This window comes from Abramis brama, assembly GCF_963993115.1.
Source record: "Abramis brama genome assembly, chromosome: 17".
NCBI classification, from domain to species: domain Eukaryota; kingdom Metazoa; phylum Chordata; class Actinopteri; order Cypriniformes; family Leuciscidae; genus Abramis; species Abramis brama.
In genome coordinates, this window is record NC_139979.1 from 26,516,051 (window position 1) to 26,536,813 (window position 20,763).

General features: G+C 36.1%; 1 protein-coding gene across 2 annotated transcripts in view; it reads right to left on the reverse strand.

Annotated features, from left to right (window-relative positions):
• The window catches only part of adcy2a (adenylate cyclase 2a), a 175,831-nt gene that overhangs the window by 45,754 nt on the left and 109,314 nt on the right, over positions 1-20,763 (reverse strand). For both annotated transcript variants that reach the window (XR_014603239.1, XM_084089569.1), the window contains exon 3: positions 15,131-15,292. Coding sequence is in view for 1 of the 2 variants with exons in the window: in XM_084089569.1 (XP_083945695.1) it covers positions 15,131-15,292 (162 nt within the window). In the remaining variant the exon portion in view is untranslated. The remainder of the gene's footprint in view (positions 1-15,130; positions 15,293-20,763) is intronic.

A 20,763-nucleotide genomic window follows, 5' to 3' on the forward strand; every position in this document is an offset into this window, starting at 1 on the left:
TAGTAAAAATTGTTCAGGGTTTCGTTATTCCATTACCACTAGTATAAAGCTTGTATGTTAGCTTTAATGCACCTTAATAGAAACGGCAGAGTGAAATGGGCTGATTGTGCAATAGAATGATAATGTACTGCCCCATAGAAACATCAAGGGTTCATAAAAATCAATATATTGGATATCAAAATTTGGATTTCGTTAGATCATTAGACCCTGCATTAAATCCTCATTTAACTCTAAGGGCGCTGAGGCGAAGCACCAAATTTATTAAAGAGGAGCTACATACATCAATAAGTAATGAATAAATATAAATATTTATACAACAGTTCGTTCTGGTTCTCGAATCTGATTGGCAGAGAACCATTTCCAGCTGTGCGATATTCCCCTAGTTATCAGCACTGGAACCGTTTCACCGTTTGTATCGACTGTCGTGGCGGTCGAGCAGATCCACCATATTTTTAAAAAATACTACAGTTGCAGATGTGCTTTTATGCGCATAACAAGCATCACTTTTAGGCTTCTCTCTCTCTCTCTCTCTCTCTCTCTTTATTAAAATATAATCTTACAGAGCTAATTAAACAAGCTGTAGATAAAATAAATGAAAATTACCCTCATTTTCCAGTTTATATCCGTTCGGTCAGATTTTGCGCTGCAAAACATCAGTGACAGCTGTTATCTTGTCCATGCTGGTAAATAATCATGGCCAATTGGCCACCCAACATGAATTCTATAAATAGTTTGATTTGCACGGCCATTCAAACAAGAGGCTCTACCATGTGCATTGTAAAGCTATCACCTACAATCACTTTGGGCAGGAATTAATGTAAACACAGATCTCTCTCTCTCTCTCTCTCTCTCTCTCTCTCTCTCTCTCTCTCTCTCTCTCTCTCTCTCTATATATATATATATATATATATATATATATATATATATATATATATATTTATATATATTAAGTACGGGACTTGCTACTGCCAATACGTACAGACACGCTGCTGTGAGTAAGACAGACATGCTGCTGCTGTACAACAGGGTTCACCAATCTCGGTCCTGGAGGGCCGCTGTCCTGCAGAGTTTAGCTCCAACCCCAATTAAACACACCTGAACCAGCTAATCAAGGTCTCACTAGGCATACTAGAAACTGTCAAACAGGTGTGTTGGAGCTGGTTGGAGCTAAACTCTGCAGGGACAGCGGCCCTCCAGGACCGAGATTGGTGAACCCTGCTGTACAATATAGCGTATATGAATTACCCGTAGCAGATCTATGTACTGCTCCTGCTCCGAAGAGCCATAGTAAGTATGCTAGCTATGTGTGCCTGGCCCTTTAGTTTTGAGTATGAGAAATGGGATATGCTTGGTCTCAGCGGACTAGATCTGCCTACGCACTATTCCCCTGAGCAGATCTAGCCGTTAGACATGTGGGCTGCCATGAGGTGCATATAAGCTGCGTGAAGCGCACATGTGTACTAGTGTACCCCCTTTTTTTTTTTTATGGAGTGTCCCTAGTGACTTACCAATGTGGTGTTCTACATATGTGCCTACATACCGGTGTATGCGTGCCACTAAACTAGTAGTTTGGGCCGTAAGTCTAGTGGCCTGTTTGACTGTGTGTCTGAGCCTGCTTTGCTGAATGGCTTAACTCTATTGGCCTGTGACTATGTGTGCCTGGACTACCACGCCGAATGGCTTAACTCTAGTGGCCTTTGACTATGTGTGCCTGAGCAAAAAGGCTCAAACATATCCAATTAGAACACGCATTATGTGTGGTTTTAACAAATGATAACATGTTGCAGGCTAATAGAGATGAGAAAAGAAACCCCCCACAACCACTTAAGCAAAGAGTAGGCCAGGGGTCACCAAACTCGGTCCTAGACAGCGGCCCTCCAGGACCGAGTTTGGTGACCCCTGGAGTAGGCTATGATGATTTAGCATAATTTGATAATCGTCACTGCCACTACTGGGCCACTGTATATATGTCCATAGTGTACGTTTCAGAATCTATCCAAATACAAAAATATATGTTTTGAACATGTAAAATGTTACGTATTAATACCTACATATTAACAATGAGAACAGGCTGGGAAGAGAGAATTCAAAAGGTCTGAATTCAAAACATGCTGCATGTCTCCAAAAGAAGCAAATATTTGTTAATTGCTCTCGTTTTATTCTGTATTGTTTTCCAGAAGAAATTGTATTGCTTATATCTTGCTCTTTCATAGCTCAGTGGAGTTCTCCTCACAGTATGATATTAAAAAGTAGGCCTACTATTGTAAAATGTGAATTTGATTAGTGTTTAAGTGTGAATGTGAATAATGTTTAAGTGATTTAGATGCACACAGAAACATTCAGTACAATACAGATTTTTAGGTATTACATTTAAAAACATGCGTAGCTCCTGAATCCTGAACAACCTCATTTTTCACAGCACATTAAAGCTGTGGTTTACAGTGGTTTTCTTTTGCAATCTAAGGAAGAATCCGATTAGAAATGTTTGAGTTCATAGGTAGATCTCTTGACTTTTGAATAAAGATTTTGGCATATCTTGAAAATTAGAGGGGAAAGAAGAAGAAGAAGAAAAAAATAAATAAACATAAGCCAGGCACTGTGTTTGTTACCAATTTAATCTCAGTGTGGTCTAAGAGAAACAGATCCCATTTGTGGAATTTAATGATCTGAAGAAGCACAGACTGCAGCACTCTATGGACAGCACGGCTTTAGCTCTTGTGTTAAATAATCTGGACAAGTGGAATTCGAAGGAAGCAAAGTTTAATAACATCTACAAGCAGGTCAGAGTATGGGTACACTTCCCAAGTGTGAGCTTGTCACTCTGAAGAGCGCATTAGCATTAAATCACAGCATTAGCATATTACCCATTGGGCTCAGAAAGAGGATGTATTTCTTTACCCGTTGGATGGATGGTTGGGTGGATGGAATGATGCCTGTAAAGTAATTTATACTTAATACTTTTGAACGAAATAGAAATTCTGATTTTATTTTTTATTTTATTTTTTACTATTCATGTAGACTTTTTGCAGTCTATTATTGAGGCAAAAGCTATTTAAGATAAACCTTCTAAAAAACAACATGCTAAAACAAAACACACAGCATAGGCATAATTCGTTCTGGTGAAATCAAAAAAACAAAATGCACACAAACGTGTCGCTCTTGGTGTACAATCACTGATGTACATCTTTGATTTAATGAGAAAAAAATACGATACCAGGGCGGATTAGAACCCAAGAACCTCTATCACAATTAACAAATGTTCTACCTCCAGACCAGTAAAGAGTAAAGTAAAGAGTATGCATATTTGGTGTGCTGTCTGCGAGAAGGGCTCGAGCTCGGAATTTGGCCCAAAGAACCCGGAGTACTCCCCTCGATATCCCTGCCTGGGATAGGAACCAGCCGAGAGTGAGGAGTTGGGGTGGCAGAGGGATGCTGGAAAACTGTTGTGGAATGTGTGGAGGTGAGAGAAGGCTGTATTTAGGATTCCTCTCGTGCTGATTTGTTGGATTATCTGAACGTGTTCCTCCCAAACTTTGTTAATTAAACTTCATATGGATTCTGAAGATTAGATTACAGTGCACAAATAAAAAGCTCTTAGTTGGTGTATAAGACTTTTACATCTGATGCTGATGATTACTGCTGATGCTTACATTGCCATAGTGTAACATGGCTGTTGAGTCAAAGAGGAGCACTGGATCCAAATGCAGTTAACATCTATTAAGACATCAGAAAAAAATCCAGGTAATGAACAAGGTAATCCAGACACGAGAGAACAGGGAACTACAACAAATGTGCACGATACATACAACACCAGATACAACGGATCAGGGGGAGGGATGGAGGGCCAGGCCCATGAAGTGTAAGCAGGACTGAGGCGGATCGGGGAGACAGGGCGGAGCCTGCAGAGCGAGGTGGCCAGGTCAGAACCAGCAGAGAATGTGGCCAGGGTGGACCTGACGGGACAAAAGACCATTTCAGCAGAGCTGGAGACAACCACGGCAGAGCAGATGACCACCACAGCCGAGCAAATGGTCTGAACACCCCACGTCAGAGCAGAAGACCAACACAGCTGAGCAGACAGGTCTGAAAATCCCCACGGCGGAGCAGAAAACCACCACAGCATAGTAGATGGGTCTGAAGATCCCCGCTGCAGAGCAGAAGACCAGTTCAGCAGAGTAGACTGGACTGAAGATCCCCACTGCAGAGCAGAAGACCACCACAGCAGAGCAGACGGGACTAGGTCGGAGCAGAATACCACCATGGCAGATCAGGTAGAACTGGGACAGAGAGCACAGAGAGCTTAGAAACGGCCATCACAGAAGGTTTAGAGAAACCTTCTTTGGCCAATACAGGACAGGGAGAGAGTTTATAGAAAGCCTCTGTTGTCGTGTCAAGGCAGACAGGATGTTCATGGACTACCTACGCGGTCATGACAGGGCAGACAGAAGGTTCAGGGATGTCCTTCGTAGTCGTAACAATAGTTGTAAACATCACAATATTCCTCATTTAAATAATTCCCAGCCCAGGAATGCGTAAAAAAGGGGGAGAGCCTGGTTGAGTAGTGTTTTGAAGATGTCCAAGACACACTGTTTTTTCCACCCTGTATTTAACACTGTTGTGGAAAGGTGCGTGACATTTCCGAAACATGCTCAAAGTGGTTGATCCATCCAACCAATCAGAGCACATGGACTTTTTGGAAGGAGAGGCTTCATAGAGACAGCAACTAAACAGAGCATTACTGACAGACTGGGAAGAGATGTGCAATAGACGCCAAAAACAAACTCAAGACTTTGTAAAAGGGCATAATAGGCCCTGGTTAAATCCATTAAATGGACAGGCTCATATTGTAATGGGTATAATTTTGTAAGTGATTAGCCTATAGGTACCCTGGAACCCTGCAAAAAGGTTATTATGATTAATTTCCATGCAGGTCCAGGCTGGTTTATGCTAGTTAGAGATAGTCTAGATGATGTTCAGTGGTAAAACTTAGCTTGTGAAAAATGTAGCCTGGTAATACCAAACTCTGCTACTTCGCTTTGCTTCGTAGAAAGAGTCTGGCATGGCATAATTGAAAAGCGTTTTCTTTCTTGCGGGGGGGTGGGGGGGGTTAGGTGGGGCGCTTGTCTGAAGTTTAAAATCATTGGTTACCCGTAAGCCAATCACATAACGTTTGGTTATGGCGTGTGTTATGCGCATGCTCAGCCGCATCTAACTTCCACTGTAAACACATGTATGATGCGAAAACAAAACCATTGAGCGAAATACCGGAGTGAACATGGCTGTGAACGACTTTTGCAGATTATGTGAAGTAAATCTACGCATCCACGGTACAATCAGTGTCTACGTCGTCACGGCTCTCAGCCCACCCTCTGTTCGTTGATTGGCCGGCTGTTTTCAGGCCGGAGGAAAACAGAAAGCTATTACGCTGTCTCAGACTGAGTACAGAAGCGAAATGAAATTGAGCGGAAGTACGAAGTCTGACGTAGTCAGGCTAATTAAAATGCCTGTTGTGGTCCAATCCTAAGTATATACTGGAGACAAGCAGTGCAGGTTTTTTTCTTCTTTTTTTTGCAGGTTTTTTTCTTCTTCTCCCCCCAAAAAAAAAACAAACAAAAAAAAAACCAGTACATCCTGGCTCTCATTTTTTCTCACCTGTATACTGTAACTGCATATTAAACATACTCATACATCCTAACTACTATGTACAAGTCATTATATTATGCTAATGCAATGCTCACATTTCTAATTCAAATCTTGGCCACCGATGCAAACAATTGCTGGTAACCGGTTTATGTGTGGCAGCAAAGATAAATAGCTTTTCAGTCAACTAATCTAAGTTATTAATCATTTAGCACTCTTGTTCAATGCAACGTAATACATTTAACAGCTTATCTGGAGCATTTCACAGTGAAGTGCTTTACCGAGAGACACAACAGTAATACAGGAACTCAGTAACCCATGACCTCTGAATTATCAGCCCTGATCCATTTGAAGATCCATTTCAGCCTACAGGAATTATGAAAACGTATCTACTTTTTAACAGAGACAAATGATTATTTTAATATTACTGACATAACCAAAAATCCTTGTGACAACAACCCTCCTAAGTGCAGAATTATTTAAAGGCACATGCAAATGATTGATAGTTTACTCATAAATCTACAGCTTATATTTATTATCTAATGTGTAAAGCTGTTAAGACAGACAGGAGCTTTTGAATCACATTTACTCAATGCAACAGCAAAATGCTACTGTAAAATTTATCTTAGGACTAGAATTATATTAAAGAGGACTACAGATACAGTAATACAACAGGATTACTTGGAATAAAAATAGATTTAGATGCCTGCTAAGTTTTCCATTATGTTTAGCTGTTCTTAGTGGTGGAAAAAGATTGTCTCTGCATACCTTTCGAAGGATTCTTCCCTTCAAACTAAAGATATACTTAAGTATATTTGATTGTGCTAAAGTGAAACTATTCCAAGTATAATTTAGGTACGCTTTAAATATCTTGCATTTAAAGGCTGATATTATACAGAGATCATACTATCCTTACTAATAGTGATATTTAAAAAAATGTAGGCTTCATATTAAGAAATGTGCATTGTGCAATAAAGAAGTACTCCAAATAAAGTTTAATTTAATATAAGTCTCAAGCAATATGTCAGTAAATGTGTTAATGGATTTGTAGTATATTGTTGTATAATATCAAGAAAATGCAATTACCCTGCTGACTTGTCTAATGTAGATGCCTTTTTGTTACACATATTTAGCCAATGTATTGAATATAATGCATTGGGTACGATGTTTTTATTTATTTTGTTTCTAAGAAATGTCTCATACTAGCCTCACACTAATTCACAAAATGAACGGAATGCATAGCGGATATAAAACATTGCATGACTAGTAATTTCCTTCTGAAAAAACAGAGATTCTAATTATTGGACAAAAAAACTTCCTCACGTAATAATCTAGAATACTGTCTAACACTTGGTGGCTGTTCTGTCAAGTCTTCGTCGTCGGTTAGGAACCTGGGTGTGCTCTTTGATACAAATCTTTCATTTGAAAGTCACTTGTCTAGTATCTGTAAAACCGCATTTTTCCATCTTAAAAATATATCTAAATTACATCATATGCTCTCATTGACAAATGCGGAACAATTAGTTAATGCGTTCATGACATCAAGGCTAGATTATTGTAATGCTCTACTGGGTGGTTGCCCTGCACGCTTAATAAACAAACTACAGCTGGTCCAAAACGCAGCAGCTCGAGTTCTTACCAGAGCCAGGAAGTATGTCCATATTAGCCCGGTTCTGTCAACACTGCATTGGCTCCCTATTAAACATCGTATACCAGATCTGATGAAGGACCTGCGCCTGGACACGACGACAACGCAGTCCTGAAGTGTCAACTAGTCTCTCCCCTCCCTTTACCTCTCTATAGATAAAGCGTTGTCGGGATAATTCCGGTTCATGTGGATACACGGAAACAATAAAAATTATGTATTATAAATTTGAAGGCCAGACAAGTAGTATGTTGAGGGTTGGTTTGTAGGGAAGGACTGCACGCCTGCGCACTATACGCCTGTGCATATATATTCAAACACGCATACCTATAGACTGAACTCGTAATACGCATGTGCACGCCATCAGCGTTCTCACAGGTTAGAGTTTTTAAAGTTTGCACAGAGAGAACTTAAGAGTTTTCTGTAAAAACGGTGTCGTGTTAGCGGCCCCTAAGTTAATAACTAATGACCGTTGTGACGGAAGTGAATCAATCAAAACTAACTTTAGCTTGACAATAACTTTAGCTTGACAATAACAAGAAGCCCAGAGCGGACTACAACGTTGACTCAAAGCGTGATTATAGTTTTATTTGCCTATATATTTTTGTTTATTATAAAATATTAAATATTAAATATTAAAATATATAATTAAATATAAATATAATTAAATATTAAAAAACATTATTTTATTTTTTTTTCACTAGGGAACAGATGTTTTAAGAGCAGAATTTCCAAAGAAAACTTTTGCCTACAGTGCAAATGTAACAATGAGCAATTTGCAAATACAAATAATGTGTTAAATATTTAACTATACTTCAGTAAGTTTTATAATTATGACCTTTACCTTTTTCAAAAATATAACCACACTTTGTAAATCCGGCATTGAAATTCTAATTTATTTCTATAGCACTTTTCACTACTTTGCATGGTTGCAAAACAGCTTTACATACATGTAGAAAGTAGTTACAAAAGTAAAGATTATGCAATTATGACAAAAAAAAGAAAACAACATATAGTCAGTTTGAAATGGTGAAAGAAATTCACGGACTTGATCAGAAGTTTTATTTATTCTTAATACACTCCAGTGCACCTACTGTACTAATACACTTTTCCCATTTGTTGTACTTTATTGGCCCATTGCAGTTTGGGCTGTAAAAATATTATGAATTATTAAACAAATAATTAAAATTATCCTGACCTGTCCTCAATTACAGAAAAAGGTAAAATGTCAAATAAATTCAGAAATGTTAACTGCATGAAAAGTAACAACATAAAATGTATTAAAATAATTTCAATTCATGCGTCACATTTAAATCAGCAGCGTAATATGCAAGAACGTCAAACCGGCAAATAATTTCATTGCGTTTTACATCAGGAGCTGTTGTGCAGTATATTGAGAGTTGAAGCACGCAGAGACAATCGCCACGTTACGAATGGTTTTATTCCATCCGCACGCACTGAAACACAAGCAGTTCTGCACGTTCACATTCTTCAACCAATGAACGGAACTGTCTATGTTTTAGTGTGTGCACAAGAATAAAACTAATGTTATGCCAGTTTATGCAATTGCTTCCTGCAGCGTTAATGACAGATCATGTCAGGTAAAAGGGAATCAAAACATTTTGCAGATGATAGGCTATTTTTGCAAACATATTTTTAACAAAAGAACAAACATAGAACACACTTAACAAAAGAACAAACATAGTCCTCTTAAATACAAACATAACTTACTCAAATCCCTACCCCTCCACAATAACCCTGGCAGTTGGTAAAAAATAAAATAAAATAAATAAATAAATAGATGATAGGCTATTTAATGTTAAGTCTGCTGGCTTTATTTCTTCAACAGCTTCAAGTTTAACGCACTTTCGTGTTCTATACAGGTTCGATTCCAGTCAGTAGTGGTTCCTACATTCAATGTACATATGTCTGTTCCCTTTTTCTCACTGATGTTCTCCGGATAAGTGAGTTACTGGTATACTGTGGTTGTCTGTAAAATGTCAGTAAAAGGTAAATTCTTCAGCTGTGCCATTATTTATAAAGATTACTTTATTGTATTTGAAGCACACAATAATGATGTCATTACCACACTTCAAGTTTACTTGGAATGCCATTGCAATGTGTTTTAAAATCACTAAGTAAAGGATAGTATGACCTCAGTTTGTTATCAGTATAATATTAATGTATGTTGAACAATCTTACAGTGCAACTGAATTGCGATTATAATGTCCCCAAAATACATTTGAAGTTTATGCTGAGTGAAATCTGCATTTCAGAAATTAAATACAAGAGTAGATATTTAAATATGTACTTAAGCATACTTTAAATAGTTCCACTTTAGAACAAACAAGTATATTTAACTTTTATTGAACTTCAGCACTGCTTTTGGACAACTAAAATGCATTTAGTACAAAATTAATTCCAATTTAACAGACTTTAAGTATACAAATTTATAACATACCACAAATACATTTAGTTTTACTAAAGTACATATGAATAAATTGTGCTTAAGTATACTTTTTTTTTCAATAGGGTCATCTCTATCATTTTGTTGCTCGAGTAATTGTGTGTTTGCTTCTCTCTCATATTTACTACTAAATGACATGCATGTATCGTTGGGCGGGGCTAAAGAGGCAACGATGTAAAAGTAGGCATTGAACTTCTTCAGAGGTGGTCTTTCATGGCACTATAAGACCATAATGAGACAATATGTGAAACGAGTCATTTTGGCAGCTTCTTTTCAATAAAAGCTTGTTCTTAAACTAACAAAAAAAAAATTGAGCTCTGAAACTTACAGGATGTTTTTAGTACAATGACCTCTTATATGTCAAAAGGTCAAGGAAAATTGTATTTCTCAATTCATGACCCCTTTTGTACAGCACTGCAATATACCTGATGAAGCAATATTGGTTTGTTCGTTTGTTGTAACATTTACAAGAGTTGTTACATTTTTACCTACGATTACTGTTCAACTCAATTATGAAATTTAAAATTCAAAATACACTTGGCTCGCAAATATGAGAAGGTCCCCACATATCACTGTTCCTTATTGCAGTATGAGTTTGTGTTTCTGTGTGTAAGTCAAAGGAAGAGAAAACGGAGAGGTTCAAAGAATTATGTGCAATTAAATGAAATGGTCAATTCTGTAGTATCCATTCAGTTAGAATTGCATCAACCCATTCATCATTTGGATTGTATTGCTGTCCTCCCATCCAACACCCATTTAAACCTGGGGCCCTACCATCCTAATTACACACTAAAGTGCATAAGTTGTTATTTGCAAATTTGAAATTTAACCATGCTTTTCAGCCAGTGACACCAAGATCAGATCAATCAACTCACCCTGAGCATCAATTGAACCATTCGAACATTATAACATTAGTCTAGCAGACTTTTAATTTTGAATATGCAATTAGCAATCAGACACATAAACCAGGGGCCCACTTAGCTTAATAGCTGCTTCTTATAATAGTTTGAAACGACAAGAAAAGAGTTCACTTTTAGAGTAAATTTCTTTTTCAACAACATGTCATGTTAGACATAAGAATCATTGATAGCATTGATATGAATCATTGACTTATTTTTTAAACATTTGCATGGATGGAAAAAATACCGGAGACTGCAACGACAACAGACACCCGCATTGACAAGCGCTTGAGTGAGGGGGTTATGAGATAACCCCTCCCCCTCATAACCTTTAAACTTTAGTTTAAAAGCATACAATGAAAATTTTATCGGCCATCACTTCTAGAGAATTATAGTGCACACACTGGACCAAGATGCATGCATTCTCTCACGCTGTCCAATGGGGTATACTTTGAAAGGCTACACGTTTAAATGCTAGCATATGCATAAGAAAACTAATTGTACTTAGGGCTTTATGTTGTTCCAGACCTATGTATCTTTCTTGGTTACTTGAATCACAAAAGGAAAAGTTTTAAAGATATTCTCACTACTCTTTCAAACAATGAAAGTGGGGCTGTCAAGCTTCAAAAATGACAAGCACACACACACACACACACACAAAATAAAATAAAAACATCTTAAAGTAGTCCATGTGGCCTGTGTGCTAATGTTAAATAGCTTTGAGCACAGATTTCATGAATCATGCTGAAATTAGAGAGTATGCTTGGAATAGAAGTCCACCCTGCTTCACCAAAGCGCTCTCATGAATTATTAAAGAGATTTCATAATCGAAACTGTAATTTTTGAATGGACAACTTTGACTGTTTATATGCCCTAAACGTTCATTTTTTGTGTGGTTAGGGGTAAAAGTGTTCCACTGAATTTAAATATGTATTGCCAAATATATACACTGCTGTTCAAAAGATTGAGATCGGAAAGATTTTTAATGTTTTTAAAAGAAGTCTCGTCTGCTCACCAAGGCTGCATTTATTTGATCAAAAAAACAAAAACAAAAAAGTAAATATCCCATGGTGGCCTCAAAAGATCTGCAAATCAACACATTTCCCCCTTGCAAGACAATAAAGGGCCTTGTGTCAAAGGACAAATGGTAAGACAGATGTGTTCCTGCATTTAACTCGTAATCCAACTATCCCAACATGTACAGTATATGATATATTCCCGTGTGTACAGTATATGCATGTCCCTATGTTATACTTTAGTTATGTTATGGTAATTTTAAATGCTTATTTCCAGATGAGACTGTACCACTCCTTTATGTCTTCCAATCCTGTCGTATTTGGTCTTAAAATATTCCTCTCGTTATGCCTTAATTAATGATGTATGTAAGACGTTTACCATACTTTGGGGTGAAACTGTATAAATTCTGAGACCATCATAAACTTAAACAACAAATTAGGCTGTAAAGGAGACAAAGAAAAACTTTGTCCGGCAAAGTTGATGCTTCCATGGGTGTGTGTGAATTTGTCCTTAAAAGATACTTAACCTAGAATATCAATGCTCATTTTTCCTTTCTTACAGATGAGACACCTTCCTGACTTTAAGCAAAACTCGCTTTCAAGTTAACCTTGTTTAAATTTCCCGTGGACAACATGATCTCTGGAAGAAACTAAGCTTCAGCTCACGAATGCACAGAGAATCTCCACACACACACACATATCCATCCTTACTCAGCACAAAAAAATAAATAAATGCAAGTATTCATTTTATCAATCATTAGATGCATTTAAGCTTATATGCCCCTATTAAGGTGATGTGATTATTTGCTGGCTCTCAAAGGTTTGTAAATTTTGCCATTCTCTGATCTACTCTCTTCTTCTTTTTCTATTTTTGTTATTCTGTTTTTTTTTTTTTTTTGCTTCTCACAGATCAAATCACTTTAACGTTTGATTTTGCTGCATGCTTTTCATACTGTTTTGTACTATATAGAATAAGAAAGTTATTCTTCTTGACCAGAAGAATAACCTTCCTTAAAGAGTTGATAGAAATGTACTGTCAGTTCAGTGAATGAACTTCCACGTCTATTTGAAATTAATTCTGCTAAAATTAATTCTGAAGCTGAATATCTAGCCTATATACACTACCAGTCAAAAGTTTTGGATCTGTAAGATGTTTTTAAAAGAAGTCTCCTCTGCTCACCAAGGCTGCATTTATTTGATAAAAAAAAAGAAAAAAAAAAAGATATGATCCCGTGGTGACCTCAAAAGATCTGCAAATCAACACACTTCCCCCATGCAAGACAATAAAGGGCCTTGTGTCAAAGGACAAATGGTAAGACAGATGTGTTCCTGCATTTAACTCGTAATCCAACTATCCCAACATGTACAGTATATGATATATTCCTGCACCACCTGGGTGATAAATTAAATGGTGAATAAACTATATTAATTTGGTTCCTACCAGTACCAGGCGAGAAAGGTAAAGGTAAAGAGCCGAAAGTTTAACCCGCTTTTAAAGCGCGCGATGTTCCACTTCCAGGGTCATGGGCATGACTTTGTTTACATAAGGTCTCTAGAGAAGGCGGAACAAAGGTTATCATCTTATTTAGACCAGTGACGGTCAGAGTGAGGTCGAAACAGATCAACAACCTTGTCCAGTGAATGCGTTCAACTTCCACTTAAGACTGTTAGCTCAAAAAAACTGAATATTTTTGTTTGTTCATTTGTACATATTAACATCACATTTATTAAAAGAAGTCACATCACAACCAAAATTATGGTGGTTAAAAGTGGTTGCAAAAAAAACAAAAAACAAAACAGCTCAAACACTTTGTTTATTATTTCTCATACAAACTTTTGAGAGGCCCTTTCCCTCCCAAATATATATGTATATATATATAGTTTTGTTCTTCCCCAAAGATGCCAAGCAGCAGTTTGCCAAAGTGTCTCTCACTCTTGTGCCTGGGGCATTCCAGATGTTAGAGAATGCACAGATTTCAAGAGTCTCTCTATCCCGGACCAAAAGACATAGCATGAAAGGGGGAGAAAGAAATTGAGACTGTGTGAGAAATAAGGAGTAGAAACAGTATTTGAGAGAGTCAGATAGGGTTCTTATTGTGTAGTCTAAGACAGGAACATTTGCACTGAATGCAGAAATGGACACTGGAAATGGAAAATTCATTGACTTTTTTATAATTACATTAAGGGTTTCTGCTCATATAAATTTTGACCTTTTACAGAAAATTCTAAATACATATTATTGTACGCCCTTCACAGAAATTGGCTTTTATGGAAAGGTCACATTTGCTTGTTTACATGTTTATTTGAAGATAGAAGCAAGTTAGCTTTCTGGATTTTCATAGCAAGCAATCCAATTGAAAATGAAATCAGAGACCATGTGCAATGCGTTTCACGACAAGGAAAATAGAAGAGATTGAAAGAAAATGAATAAGGGCAAACGACTTTGGTAAAATCTAATGACTTTGATTTATAGAATATGAAAATGCCTAAATAAGGAACATAATACCAAGGGAAGGTCAGTCTCATCTAATATTTACTGCTAGTTATATTTAGTCTTGGGTGAACAGATGTCCCCGTCTTCTGGGGACACTCAATGTTTTGGATGGCCTTCCTCAGATGGAGCTGTCCTCAGAAATGTCCCCATTTTTTATTGTGTTCCTACAGTGAAATAATATCTAATGCAATATATATTTCATATGCGTCATTTCAAATTAATTATTTTAAGTTTCACAAAAAAGCTTTAAAATGACATAATTAGCTTTGTGTCTAAAGTACACTGAAGCTCATGTTTGTTTATGAAACTGTGAGAATACTAAGCAAAGGAAAGAAAATAATACATATGTTGTAAAAAAAAAAAAAGTCCCCATAATTGCACAAATGTAATACAATAAAGAGATTAAGTACATACAGTCTCTGTTTCTCTTTATTGCATTAAACCATGCTAAAAAAAAAATCATATTATTTAGATGATGCACATTATTATCAATTCTATTTTATTTTACATTTCTTTATATGTAGTAACTGTAAGTAAAAAAATAAAATAAATGTCCTTCTTTTTTAACCCTTGGATAATAATTGGATAATAGCATTATATTTGAGTAATACATTTACCACTGAACTAGAAATTGTCCCATGTTCCTGTTTTCATTTGAGAAATCTGGTTACCTTAATTAAGACTGATACCTGAATTATATCAATGAATATCCATCATATTATCAACACACCGAGAGCTTTTCAAAAGTAATTTATCAATATTACAATAAGCACCCAATTTATAAACAACAAAATACATCTCTGGCTTAATAAGCATTTGTAATTGTTCCAACAGACACATGCACAATCACAAGCAATTGGCAATGGTTTCCGATTCCAAACCGACAAGGCAAACTTAAGCAGTTGGCGCACAGGGTAAAGCTCACAGCTCTTGGCACGCAGATAGCAAGACAGACGGGAGAACACTGACCTGCCATACCAGGGGCTCCACATGGTCGACTGTAGAGGAGAGGCAGACACTGAGGACAACAGTATGAGAGGACGCGGTGATCACGCTGGCTATGATGGCATCCCTCATGGAGAAGGGAAGCATGGTGTATACAACAAAGATGATGAACAAGAAGAAAGACACCTGGAATCAGAGTAAACAGAACAAGAGACAGTAAAACATTATGACACATAATTTTGGTTATGTCAGGTAATAGTTGCGTCTAAGCAAAAACATGTTGAACTGTGCTCTCAGTTTTGACAGTTTGGGACAGGTAACTTTTATTTCATTTTAATGCTGTAATTTTATTTCTAATTGAGTAAGTTCCATATCGGTTGGCCAAAATAATGGTTTGAAATTGTGTTTTTTGTTTTGAGCTAAATTTGGTTGAAACACCTTTGTGACAACTTAACACATTTAGTGTGAAAACATGACCCACTACAGTATGTTAATGTGTGCTCAATGATCTGTATCTTTTTCCTGGGCAATTAAAAATGGAAATGTTTGAAGTAATTTTATTGTAGCCAAGACTTAGGTATGTGCCTATAGAGAAATTGATGTTAAAAATATTAACCTAATATTGTGTTAATACTGTGTGTTGTGCAGTGTGAATCAGTGGAACATTGTAAGTCTCTTGTTCTCAATCGTGTGGGTGAAAAGTTGTCAAGACTGATGATTGATATGTTGTTTAGAGTTTCAATGTGTTGGTTTAACTATGCTTATATTATGTAATTTTGTTTATACAAAGCCTCCAGTGACACCTGCATACTCAAAAATACAAAGTTCTGTCATGGCAGACTGATAGGTCCTTAACTCAATCTACTTGCTATCACATTATTCTCTATATGGCACAGCTGATTGGCTCCTGCTGTATCAGTAGCCAATGATTATATTGCTCAACCTTCAAATACTTAGGGCCAGATTTGCAGACAGCTTGCCCTAGCGGAAACATTATTTTGCCGTTAAAAAACGCCAAAAAATAAAAATAAAAAAATGACATATATATGTCCCAGGTTATTCATGTAACAATGGTTTTCTTGAAAAAAAAATCGTGATATGATATTTTTGCCATATGGCCCACCCCATTTCAAACAGGGAAGGAGAAAACCGTTAATAAAAATAATTTATAAAAGAAAATAAAAAATTTATAAAATAATAACCAACATCAAAATCCATTGAATATAGATTACTTTTTTTTATTAAAAAAACTAACAAAAAAACAACAACAACAAAAAACCAATAATAATAATATTAGATGGATGTAATAGAACTTCCCCCTCCACTGCTGTGTACTTTTGTTTAAGCAGTGTTTGTTTTTCTGGTGATGTTATTTTGCACCATATTTGCACCATATTCAAAACTTCAAGGGATATAACCCATTGCTATTTGGGTACATGTAATACCTCTCAAACCTCGTTCATGAGACGTGTTGCCTCTCATTGCATCTCTTTCCTTTTGGTTATTATAAACATCACTGAGGTAAGATAAATAAATAAATAATAAAAAAAATACTGTATTTTTTACTTAATCTTCCTCAGCAGATCACTCTAACTTCAAAAGTAATTGGACAAGGCTCATCAACTGCTTTCTTTCTTTGTGCATTTATAGGGATGTTCTCTTTACATCAGAGTGCTTCAGATTTCTCAAATGGAACCAGGGACTATTTTACACTTTGCAGTGACCAGCTTATTATTCCCATATTCTGGTCAGGTCTCTCTACATTGTGTGGTCTTCTGGGTGTCCTTGCCAGTGCCGTTGTACTTTGGAAACTTTGTCAAAGACATCGACAAAACATTTCTACGAATGACTTCTTTGTGTTTAATCTGACAATCATTGATCTTGTTTTCCTAAGTTTCTTGCCTTTTGGTGTCTATAACTACATGCTTTTGCACAACTCAGAATTTGAATACTTTAATAATTTCACATATTCACTACCCATGTGCGGAAGACCTCTCTTCATGGCTTGTGTCTGTGGAGATTATTATTTTGCTGTGGTTCATCCCATCATCTACATCAACAGCAGGAGAACTGTTATTATCAGAAAGGTAATTGGCATGATCATTTGGTTGTTGATCATTTGTTTTGGATTTCTTATGGTCATGAATCCTTGGATTTTTACAAGCACTTTTACATCTACACCTCTGTTTATTTCCCTACCTGTGATTGGTTTTTGTGACGTCTCAGTTTTACAAGCTTTGAGAAAACCTGATCCTTCAGGGAAAAATCATATACATCCCCAAAAGAAGAGAGCCCTGCGTACCATCATTAATAGTTTTGTCTTGACTTTTACTGCTTACCTGCCACCAGCACTTATCTTTTCATTCGGAGACAATTTACCAATAAGTTTTGATATGTACTACTGCACTTTAATGTTTATTGCAATATGTTCCATTGTCTTGGGAGGTGTCATTATGCCAGTTCTTTATCTGGAAAGCATAGGTCAGCTCAACATACAAAATATTGTAGAAATAATAAAAATGAGGAGATGAAAATGGAATGGAAATAGACTGGAATGCCTAGTCTATCTTTATGGTCTTACAATTATAGTCATAGTCATTACTGAACTTGTCTGAAAATAATTAATTTTCTATATTGGAATTGTGTTCATTGAATATGATAATATATTTTGTGTTGACTTGTATACTATACAAACACATACAATACAGATTTTGATATATATATATATATATATATATATATATATATATATACACACACACATCTAAATAAAGTGTCTGTAATAAGTTCATTTATCATGAATCATTATCCTAATTTATGTTAGAATAAAAAAATAAAATAAAATAAAAAAACACACACAGTGTAGTGTCTTATTAAGCACAACAAGACAAGCAATGAAAAGTAGCAAACAAAAGGAAAGCAATGACATATTTATTTCTGGGTAGACCTAAATAAAACTACAGAATGTTAGGGTACAAAAAGGTTTCTTTTTTTTGCCTTCTCTTACTAAAAATAAGTATACTTCAAGTTAATTTCATTAAGTATAGTTCAAGTATATTTTTAAGTAAACTTTATGTAGTAAGTATACTAATATCAATGTACTAGAAGTATACTTGTAAGTGTACTGTTGCAATACTACTTGGGACCAAATTGGCCCACATTTTAGTGTATGAGCAAACAAGCATTTATTTCGTTTGTAGTGCAACTATACTACAAGTGATTTATAGGTATACTGATAGTTTACTTAAATTCTTGTAGTAATTTTTTAGTTAGCAGTTACGTGCTCAGGGAAAATATGAGTTCTCTTTCAATTTGAGCTGCGTCAAAACGCTGTGGGAGCGCCTCTGCGTGACTGTGTCATGAAGCACGTATGAAATCAGTCCAATGGCATCATCGACCAGGAAACTATTAAGCACACCTGAACCAAACAGCGTCAGCTTCTGTGTCTTCAGCAAGCGCTCTATGTAAAATCTATATCCCTGAGTGTTTTTTGTCTGTCTTAGAATTAGCTAGGCAGGATTTATATATAAAAAAAAATAAAAAAACTTTATAATGGCGAGCGAACAACAGTTCAATAGTGTGTTCATCCCTGCCCAATCTACATCACGGGTGGAGATACACATGTATTGTGTGTTGTTTGTTTGGGAGCACCACCCTCGAGGGGGCTGAATATGAGCATTGTGAGCATTGACAGCTGAGAATGCTGTGCTACCGCGGGTGCTCTTTGAGGAGGGAGCCTCGGTTCGCGTATTAGCTTTCCCACAGCGTTTTGACGCAGCTTGAGTTCCCTTGAAAGGGAATGTCTCGGTTACGTATGTAACCCTAGTTCCCTGAAGAAGGAACGAGACTCTGCGTCACCCTGCCATACTCCCGGCCTACAGCCTATCAGAAGCTGAGTTCCTCTTCAGGGAACTAGGGTTACATACGTAACCGAGACGTTTACTAGTTAAATACATTTAAGTTTGTAACGTACACTGCAGTATACTCTCAGTAAACTACTAGATACCGACAGACAATTCACCTGTCCTGCATGTCTTTTGATTGTGGGGGAAAATACAGTACTCGGAAGAAACCCAAGCCAACTTGGGAAGAAAAAGTAAACTCTACACAGAAAAGCCTCCAGGACACAAAGCAAGACCTTCATTCCGTGAAGAAACAGTGCAACCCACTGAGCCACATGCCACCCAACAGTTCAAAAAAATAAAAAATAAATAAATAAATTAGTTAACAGATAAAACAAAAAGTTAAGGATAAAACAAACAACACCCCTCTTCCAAACATTTGTCCACATTTCTCTTTTACTCTGCAAAACATGCATGTACAGAGTTATATTTCTGTCAATGTTATTGGCTTATGATTATTTATAATAATAAAAAAATAATAGTTTAGATGTAGTAAACTAGCAAACCTAGTAAACTAACCATATACGTAAAATATAAATTCACTTTATATAAATACTGTAAATTCTAAAAACAAAATATATTCACAAAATGTATTCCATATATTCACTAACCATTTCTAGCAGACCTCTCTTCATGGCTTGTGTCTGTGGAGATTATTATTTTGCTGTGGTTCATCCCATCATCTACATGACCAACAAGAGAAGTGCCATGATTAGGAAGGTAATCTCTGTGATAGTCTGGGTGTTTATTGTGTGTTTTGGACCACTTGCAGCCTCCAATTCTTGTATGTTTGCTACTTTTGCATGTACCCCTGTTTATTTCCATGTCTGTCATTGGTTTTGTGATATCTCAGTTTTTCAAGCTTTGAGTAAAAACGATCCTTCAGAAAATGCAATATGCATCCACTGAAGAAAAAAGCTCAGCACATAATCATTAACAGTTCTGTCATGACTTTTACTGTTTACCTGCCACTGTCAGTTATTTTATTGGGGCACAATACAAAACTGAATTTTGAAACAAACTACTCTATTTGAATTGTTTCACAGTTTCATGCTCTGTAATTATGCCTGTTGTATACAGTCTCTACACAGTACAAGCCAGTTCAACATACACAAATTGGTAGAAAAAATAAAGTGGGGTTGTTGAAATGGATGATCCCAAAACGAGAGCATTTTTAGATAGTGACTAAAATTTAGTTATGAAGTAATTTTGTATGGGTTGACAATGTTATTCAAGAATTTAACTTGAAATCATAAAGGAACATTTTTTTTGCACAGTTTGATTTCACAATGCATATAATTATAATTATATACCATATGGTGTGTCAGATTTTGTCACCTACATTTATATAAATAAAGGTGGCTTTAAGTGTTTTAAGAAGCTATCCATTATAAGCAGTTCCACCATGATCAATGAAAAAAAAAAAAATAAAAAAAAAATAAATAAATATATATATATATATATATTTCAAAATGATTTAAAAAATGTTTAAACTTACATCTGTAACATGGACTAAAATAAACATTGATTGATTGATTGATCTTAATTATACTTGTATGTAGTACAAACATTTTTGACAGTTTTTTTTAATGATATAGCAACTCCATATTTAAAACATCTGAAAGAATTTGAATTATTAATCTACACACCTGTGAGCCAAATCCCTCACAGCCAAAGCTTGATGCTTTTCACAGTCTCTCATTTACAAGTTATTATGAGACTTACAAAACTTCATTGAGGTAAGACAAACCTTTT